Genomic DNA, 9,894 nt, shown 5'->3' with positions numbered 1-9,894 from the left:
TAAAAGGAAAATATGGATTACCATAATCAATTTAAGGGAAAAATAAATCTGGCGAAGTTAAATTTATATTACCACCAACACCCTACTCTGAATCAAAAGAAAACGAAACAAAAGGTGATCTTGGGCATGGATCAAAGAGCATATCATATAACATGTATGATCTGAGCTTCTTTAGTAGTAGTAGTGGGAGTAGAAAGAAGCAACAAACCTTAAATCCTAGCAAGGAAAACTAAAAAGCTATTTACATAAGTTGTTAATCCAAACGAGCCCAATCATCTGCAACATGTAGATTATACTTTCGTGCCAAACGATGAGCAGTTTTGTCAGCCATAATGCCCTCTATCATCTTAAACTTTTTGTAATGCACCTTAAGTGTCTCTTCCTGCTGCTTTGCTAGCTTCTCTTCGTCTTCTAGTAGCAGCTGAAATTGAAGCAGCACAAGCATACCCAAAACACACTTCATAATATGATAATACTACTATCTCTCACAGTAGACATCAAACATATTTATGATGATTAGCAAGCCACAGTTTCGGGTTTTATTTTGATTGCAGAAAAGGGGACTAAGTTTATTTAGCAAGATTGCCTTCCATTCTAATAAAAGAGTCTTCTAAGCCAATAGGGAGTGAACCAGTGCTGAAGAGTTTGGATAGTTAGCAAGAGGCCATAAGTTCAAACCAGAATGCTATCATTGAAAATAAATGAATAAAACGCATATTTTCTTTATACTTAACTACTTAAAGACGGCATCCAATTTTCCGACAAGACAATGCTTCTATAAAGTGGACTTGTCTATAAGGTGTATGAGTAAAGGGGTATCCACCTTTGATTTAAAGAACAAGAGAAGATTATAATATGGTTATATGGGCAACTCTGCACGAAGCTCCTACCAAAATGGAGTGTAGGAAGGATAGATGTTTAAAAATAAAAATCTTGATGTTGTGTCAGCCCTCACCCTCAATCTCAATTTACTAAAAATTTAAAAGTAGATAGAAACAAGCTGACTTCAAAGACATGCTTACATTACACAGAGTGGTGATATATTCTTTCTTTGAAAATAAAGCTAATAAATTCTGTCAATCACAAACTGAAAGATCAAAGCAACTAGTTAAGACTTAAGACAGAAAACATAACATAACAAATCAACCAGTATTTCAAACAGTGTTTTCTTATCCTAGATCATCAAAGAAAACAAAATCCATAGTTTCTGGTATGTTTAATATGGATAGATTATCTTTCCATCCCTAAGTTTCCCCAATTTCTAATTTTAAACCAGATATTACTCTGTTATTTCAATTTCAGCATAACTTCACTTACCTCTTCACAATTTATTAAGGTTGTGTGCTGACAGAACTTAAGAAATTAAAAATAACTTGTTACAGCACCATTTCCACCAGCCAGTTCCCATAAAGATACTAGTAATTATCACACACTCACTACAAAAATGCTTAACACTACTGCTAACTGCTCTTCAGTTAATGTAAATGTTGAATCAAAATATTTTTATTTAAGTGCAATATTTGACCGTTTGACACAAGCATGCATGTAAAAAGACACCAGAAACTTACATGAATGTTGCAAATAAAAATTCATTGGAAAATAGATATTGTTAACATCAACTCCTAGAAGCATACTCAGAAAATTGGAGAATTGGAATAGTAATAGAAATAAGACCCCTATAGAAAATAGATTGATTTCCAGGAATGAACTTACTTTGTCAAGGAATTCTACTTCTGCAGCATGTTTGCGAGTAAGATTCTTTACTTCCTTTGCCAGCTCAAAATCAGGATCACTAGGCTCCAACCAACGGATCTTGATCTTTCTGTTAGGCTTTATTGGTTGATCATCAAACATTTCCATCACAGCAGGCCGAGCCCTCACAGGCCGTGGCTGCCCAGACATCATGAAAGGATAACCCGCTATCATTGATAAAATTTCCTTGGCCTTTTTGGCAGAATCTAATTCTACTAATGCACACTGTGGCTGATTGCTTGGACCGATGTAGTTGGGAATAAACTTGACATTTTTCACAGTTGCAAACTGGTCAAGAGCAGTTCTTATCACAGATTCAGTGACTTGTGGTGACATGTTGTCCAAGTACACTGTCCTACTAACTTTCTGTTTAAATGCAGCATACTTTTCTGCTGATGACTCCATGCAATAAAGTGAATCAAACCTACAAACACCAAACTTCAAACTTAAGATAACTAAATAGGCATATAATTTCTATAGAACACATGACGTAAATATGAAATGGTAAAGAACAACATCTTCGCACCCAGACACCAGAATGATTTCCTTTTCATCCCATAATCAAACCCTTACCAATGCAAGTTACTTCAAAGCGGGAGGGCTCAAATATGTTCAACAGATAATTAGTTAAAGAGAAGTGTTAGGAACACACTATCTAACACATTCTTTCTAAATGGTTAAAATTATTGAAAACTACAAAATGAAGAGAGAAAATCATTAAATATAGTGTGGGATCCACATAATTTTGTCATTTTCAACAAATTTCAACCTATAAAAGAGTGTGTGCTCCTAGCATTTCTCTTAATTAAATTAATTCACCATTTTGATTGGGCACAAAACAATATAATTTCTCCAAAATGCAAAACATAATATTTTGGCATATACAAAGATCACACCAGATATCATAAATATCAATTTCTTCAGAGCTTGTGAGCTAATGTAGAATTAACAAATCATAAAAAACACAGAAAAATGACATTTGTTTGAACAAAATCTGTGTTCATTGGGGAATGTAAGGAGACGAAAACTTTATCTATTATAATCTTGTTAGATTTCCAACAAAAGAAGCATGTAATTTCATATGCTCCATTCTCTAGCATGTGCTATGGATCAAACATCACTTGCTTCCAAATAGTGATGATATGCAGAATTGGACTCCAGTTTGCAAGAGAAATTGAACCAATCAGAAGAAACAATTCAAATCTGAAAAAATTTCACCTACAACTACAAACCTATGTGCTTTCTTTCCAAGGATACAAACAGCACATGGTTTAGCTCAACTTATAAAACAAACAGCAGAAATTGACATAAAGGAGACACCAGCAACAGCATGTGAGCTTCTCAAAACCCATGGATTGAAACCAAAAGGGGACACTACCAACCACAAGTTTCAAGAACAAGTTTTAGGCATTACTGAGCAATAGCAATATCAGACTGTACAATCAGGTAAATCATCCATGAGAGATCCTAAAATCCACTTCAAGAAGGAAAATCCCAAACTTCCAAACCCTATATGCATAACCATGGAGCAAAACTATAACTCTCATGGGAAGAGCAAGAGAGATTAGAACCAAGGTTGTCAAACTCAAATATGTACATTCAAACTCACAAGGCGACTCATAAAAGTTTACCTAATACAAAAATAATATCTAAAATGGCAAAACTTAGATCAAGCTTCTCATATCAGGTTCTCTGGTCAAATAACAGACACATGACATGAATTTTATTTCATTAATTCTATAACACATATGTAGTGGAGGTGATTTAATATTAAATGAGCACATATCATCATTTGATTGGAGAAACTTAATGCTACTAAGGGTATAAGAGCATCTTTAAGGAGGGTTCTTGAGCCAAGGATTTGAGCTCAAGAACTCCTATCCACTAGATCTACTATTATTCTTGCTTAAGAGTTCTCCATGTTGGAATGTTGGATTCTAGGGAAAGAACTCCGAATAACCCTATTTTTTCCCAAAAATATTGTTTTTTTAATGCCAATTGAGAGAAAAGAGAGATTCTATTTTATTTTTCTGTGCAAGTAAAATTCAAGAACTCAAATTGGGTTCTAACATTAGAGCAAAAAATAACCAAAGTTCTTGCATCCTATGTGATCCACAAAAAGTGGTCCTCCATTAAAGATGCTCTAAGGATCTTGATGCAAGTTTTAGGCATTGTTTTAAATCCCGGATAGTGGCTAGTCCCAAAAACGCTATGGGATAGCCACTATTCTGAATTTTTAGTTTTTTTAACATATATACATATAATCTTCAAAAATGATAAAATTACTCAAAATTCATAATAAACAATAATAAAAATTCAGTGAACGGCAGAAATCTCTAACATGCCTAGTTGCTGGAGAGTGAGAAATCAGTCGCTGGAATGTTGGGTCATGAGAGAAACTAGGATTAGGGAGAGGGAGAGAGAGCAAAGCCCTTGGTTGAATCCATAAGCGTTGTCTGAAAGCAAGCAAACAAGATGTGTGTCCTAACGCATTTGAAACGTGTAAAAAAATGTGCCCAGAAATGAAGGCGTGTTAGGGTAGAAATTGCAGAAAGGAAAGGAAACGAACAACGTGTCTATGATGGTGGATGACTCACTCCCGCGCGGCCTGTCTGGGTTGAAGATTGCTCATTGGCAGAGAGAGGGTAAGTCCAAGAAATTATTCTTTTCGTCTTTAATTTATTTATTTCTTGCTCATAAACTTAAAGCTTAATTATTATTTGAGTCTTTTAATTTATTTTTTTAATGAATTTGGTCATCTTATTTTATTATTAAAAATGGTTATTCTTTTTACTTTTGGAAATTTCAATTAAGTCTTTTGTTTTTCTAAAATAAGTTTAATTTGATTTCATTTTTTTCTATTTGCTCCAAAATTTTAATAAAATAAGATTTAATTTGGGTTCAAATGATATCAAATTGAACTTATTGTAAAAAAATAAGGGATCTAATAAAAACTTCTAAAAATAAAAGAATCTAATAGAAATATTTTTAAAAATTAAAGGACCTAATTAAACCTTTTGATAATAAGAGGATCAAATTGAACTTTTAAAAATTAAATAATCAAATAATTAAGGGAGGTGTATTCAATTACGATTTCATATTATTCAATCAAGACTTTTAAATTGTAAAAATAAGTCTTGTGTATTCAATCAAGATTATCACAATTTTTTTAAGAATATAATAAAATTTGTTAGTATTCAATTAAGATCTTTTACCACTCATAAAAAGTTTTTTACTATTCAAAAGCATATAAATTTTGATTTATAATGGATTTCCATAGATTTTGAATGACTTTTTAGTAGAAATTATCCATCAAATGCAATTTTCAAATGTTTTGAGTTTTTGGATTTCAAATGCAATTTTCAAAATAAAACATATTTGGCAAAAAAAATAGAGCTGAAATGGTGTTTAACTCATATTTTAAACACTTTTACACCCATTTTCAAAACCAAGAAAAGAAATCTTGTGAATTTGATTTCTAGTTAAAAAAACACATTTTTATATTTAACTATGACACTTTTCGTTGTCACTATCACTAACACCATCACTATCACCACCATTGTCTCCGACACCAACACTAATACCACCTCTGTCATTGACACCACCACCAGCATCACCATCGTTGTCATAGTCATAACTAATTGCCACCACCACAACCACAATGTTCAATTCATTCAACACATTGAAGTTGCTAGCTCTTGCTCCCACAAGATTTGCTTCCACCATAGTGATGCTAAAGAGGTTTAAACATTTGAAAAAATGACTTCAAGGGATGGTTACTAGTGAGCAATGGCCTTCTTATAAGGCAAATGATATTAACAAGACAAAATCTGTGAAAGAGACATTGTTGGATGACATTTGATGGGACAAGGTAGATTATATACTTTCTTTCACTACTCCTATCTATGATGTTCTTACAAAAACAGATACAGATGCAGCTTGTCTTCATTTGGTGTATGAAATGTGGGACTCAATGATTGAAAATGTGAAGAAGGTCATATATTGACATGAAAGAAAGGGTGAAGGTGAAGAATCTACCTTTTATAAGGTAGTACATGAAATATTAATTGACTGTTGGACTAAGAGTACATCTTTCATTGTTTAGCTTATTCTTTAAACGCAAGGTGATACATTATATTCTTTCATTTATAAAGTATATTTTTTCCATACGTTTCTATATGCTATATTAATTTATAATAATTTTTTTATTATAGATATTATAGTCATGAAGTGAGATTCAAATAAAATTCCTCCACACCAAGATGGAGAACTTACTCGTGAAAGATTGAAATGCTTCAAAAGGTATTTTGATGATCATAATGAAAGAAGGCAAGTGAATGTAGAATTTGCAAACTTTTCTGGTGGAAGAGAAGACTTTGATGATATTGACTCTTTAAGGGATAGAGATATAATGGAAGCAAAGTCTTGATGGCTAGTTCATAGAGCTCATGCACCAACACTTCAAAAGATTACTCTTAAGTTACTAGGGCTACCTTGTTCATCATCATGCTGTAAAGAAATTGGAGTACTTACTCTTTCATTCATTCAATCAAAGGAAATAAGATGGCACCTTATCGGGCAGAGGATCTAGTATTTGTTCGTAGTAATTTTTGTCTTCTTTCAAGAAATTTCCCACAATATCATCAAGAAAAAACTAAAATGTGGGACATTGCAAGAGATGAGTTTGGATCAATTGATGAGAATGAAATTCTTGAAGTTGTATGTTTCAATGATGATAATCAAAAAGGAAGAGGAAGAACTTAGATAGATTAGGATTAACAGTTTTTTATTTATCTTTTCAATTATGATGATTTATCTTGGTACTTTTTTAGGTGAGACTCTTTATTAAATATATTAGCAAGTTTATTTTTAGATTATTTTTAAAGAGACAGTTCTTATTATACACACACACACATATACATATACCGTGTCCCCGTGTCTTATGTTTTAGAATTTAGCTGTGTCGCGGTGTCAGTGTCAAAGTATGTGCTTCATAGGATACAAGTAAAATGAAAAGGGACTAACCTTTCGTTACATCTTGATCTTGATCTGAACAAGACAACATCGTTCAATCCACAATGTAGGACAGAGTGCACAAAAGGAGGAAGTATTACACATATTAGAAAGGATATAATGGAAAAAAGGGTGGCACCGTCAACAGCCATAACTCTTGAATGATATCATGTTTGGCACTAACCTTCCACGACTTCTCGACTGGGATCTTGGCCTTTGTTTTTCAAAAGATCTTGATCGGGACCTAGGCCTAGATCTAGACCTTGACCGAGCCCTCCATGGGGAAGGGGACCTTGCATTCTTGAAATATTCAACCATCACCAAAGGGACAAATGGCTTCATTAATCAAATAATCTTAGAGTCTCCTCCACATTCCTTTAATCGTAAGTTTGGATTGAGAATCTCACATATATATTAAAACACCAAACTCATCTCATTTACAAATAAATTATTGCACGAAACTTGTAGACCCTTCCGGACAAAGGCGAAACTTGTAGTCAACTTAATGTAACAACAAGGATTTCTCCACGGTCCTTTCGCCAATGGCTCGAGACTGGGAGGGCCGTGGACGTTTAATCTCGGTCCGATAACACCCATAACTCAGCCGGAATTCTGGGATCCTCAGTAGATCTCCGCCCTCCGATGATCATCTTGGGGTTCTTGCCAAAATTGAGGAGATCAAATCCCAAATCAGCGTCCTAGGGCAATACTACCACAAGGTTAAAAACCGAGGGGGCTAGGGTAAACACCGAGCACAACACAACTAAATGCTTCAGCCATGGCCTATCTTCGGGACCTACCTACGAGGCTAAAATTTGACCAAAACAAATTCATTACCAAATCATTTTTCATGTTTCATTTCATTGTGCGTAATAAAACATAAACACAGATGAGGATCATGTCAAATGCGACAAAATGATCGTGCATCAGAAATAGTTTATTATCATGATTTCCATAATCTAAGAGAATTATGGGGTTTACCTTCTCGGTTGAGAATCGGCCTGCAAAATAATTGGGAAAAATATTAAAACAGAGAAGAAGAAGAAAAAACATTAGAAAACAGAGAAGGTCAAGTCGAAGAGAATAATCTGAGTGAGGGGAATGAATTGAGATAGAGAACTTGCCATTGCCACGAGCTAAGATCTTCAAGTGTTGACCTTCGAACGAAGAAGAAGAATTAGGTACAAGACGACGAAGGGTAAGGGTTTTGTCGAAATGCAGCAACGAAATACCTTCGATTCATACAGCGACGTGTAGGGGTGGGTAAAAGGACCCAGGATCATAGACTGGCCCGCGGGGCCCGCGGTCCACGCGGGTTACGGACCAATTTTTTTAAATGATCCATGATTATGTCATATTTTTGGGTCCGCCCCGCTTAACCCACGGACTTTGCGGGTTTGACTCGTGGGGTCCGCGGGTTGCCCGCATTAGATTTGATTTGTGTGACCCTGACCTAATTATATTAGGTTTGATTTTCTCTTTTTCACTTTAAACTTTTCTTTTAAAATAACAGATAAAGAAATATATTAAATAAAATAAAGATTTAAAGATAAAAGTAAAAAATGATAAACATAAAAAAGATAAGATTTTAAGATAAAAAAAGATAAGTGATAACATGCTAAAAATCTTCATTTTCATATCTGTAAGCTGTAAATAATAAAAATATCAATTCTTATCATTTAAGCTAAAAATAATTATTAAATAAATATTTTTAAAGATATTTCAATATATTTTTATTATAAAAAATAGCTCACATCATATTTAGCAGTTATCATTGTAGTAGACTAAGAATATTTTTTTCCTCACGGTTTTTCTCCACCACGTAGTCACGCACGCACATGCATAAGTCATACGACTTTTTTCCTTACAAGAAAAACATAATGCAACTCACATGGAGAAGGCTCAAGTTACTTCAAATATGGAATCATTTGTTGTTGGAGATGTTTAAATTTCATATTTTAGATTTATTGCTTGATTTTCTTTTGTTAAGACATTATTTATTTTATTGATGTAATTGACTAATTATTGAGATTTTATTTACATCTATATTGAACTTAATTTGATTATATTGTATTTTTTATTAAAATTAAAATTCTTTTAAAACTAGGCTCGCGGACCGGCCCGTTTGACCCGCGGGATCCGCGGGGCGGGGACGGACCAATTTATTTGGTCCGTGTAAGAAGCGGGGCGAACTGGCCCGGTCTGCTGCCAATGCGGACTTATGCGGACGGGCCATACGCGGGACGAGCCGGCCCACTTACCCACCCCTAGCGACGTGTCATGAGGGTCGGGTCATTAAGCTGGACTATGCCTGTTAACTTTTTTTTGGGTCGACAATGGACCAATTAAAGGGATTTTTATTCTCACAACCCTTTTAACTATATTCACACCTAAACTTATCTTTTTGTTTTTTTGAAAAGACCAAGCTACCCCTAAAACTCATCCCCACCTTAGACCAGCAATCTCGTTACAAGACCATGATAAGGATGAAAATGAAACTCGAATGAGTAACTGTGGCACACCAAGGAGTTCCGGTGAAGGTTGTAAGTTCAAATCTCGTACTACTAAGAATAAAATTACTTCTTAGATTTCATAAAGATTAACTAGTACAAGCTCTGCAAACTACGTTGTTTTGGTACTCATTTTTTGTGGTGATATGCAAGATATATAGACAGTGTTCTTTTTATTTGTCTTTGTTGCTGATTGGCATAAAATGATTTTACTAGGTTATAATTATATTGCATAGTAATGATATATTGTAACTGTTCAAGGTTCACTCTAGTGAAAGTACAATGGTCTCACAAAAATAAGGGAAGATGATGCCATAACCAGAACGAAAGCAATCAGGTGTTGGGGGTAATTTTAGTATATGAGAGAGTTTCGAGATTATTTTAATTAAAAACTAATCTAATTCATTAATTTTTATCCAGAAGTGTTCATTTTTATAATAATCGTGTTCTTACCTACTACCTAGTATACTGATATATGCGCGTATCTATGTACTCCCTAATACCCATAAGGAGATTTTGCTACTTAAAAAAGTGTATGGAAAAAAAACGTGCAATCTATGAAAGCATATTAGATTGCGAAAAAACTAACCAAATAAAGGATAGGGTAATGGATACAATC

General features: G+C 34.1%; 1 protein-coding gene across 4 annotated transcripts; it reads right to left on the bottom strand.

Annotated features, from left to right (window-relative positions):
* Positions 1–4,418, bottom strand: LOC100815710 (uncharacterized). Of its 4 annotated transcripts, none has more exons than XM_006590283.3 (4): positions 4,322–4,418; positions 4,098–4,208; positions 1,714–2,176; positions 1–421 (listed from the first exon to the last, which is right to left on the bottom strand). In XM_006590283.3, the coding sequence occupies exons 3-4, from the start codon at positions 2,155–2,157 to the stop codon at positions 254–256; spliced, it is 612 nt and encodes a 203-aa protein (XP_006590346.1). In that variant the 5' UTR covers positions 2,158–2,176; positions 4,098–4,208; positions 4,322–4,418; the 3' UTR covers positions 1–253.
* Positions 4,419–9,894: the final 5,476 nt, after the last annotated feature.

Source organism: Glycine max, chromosome 11, assembly GCF_000004515.6.
Source record: "Glycine max cultivar Williams 82 chromosome 11, Glycine_max_v4.0, whole genome shotgun sequence".
NCBI classification, from domain to species: domain Eukaryota; kingdom Viridiplantae; phylum Streptophyta; class Magnoliopsida; order Fabales; family Fabaceae; genus Glycine; species Glycine max.
This window is presented reverse-complemented; position numbering and strand designations above follow the sequence as displayed.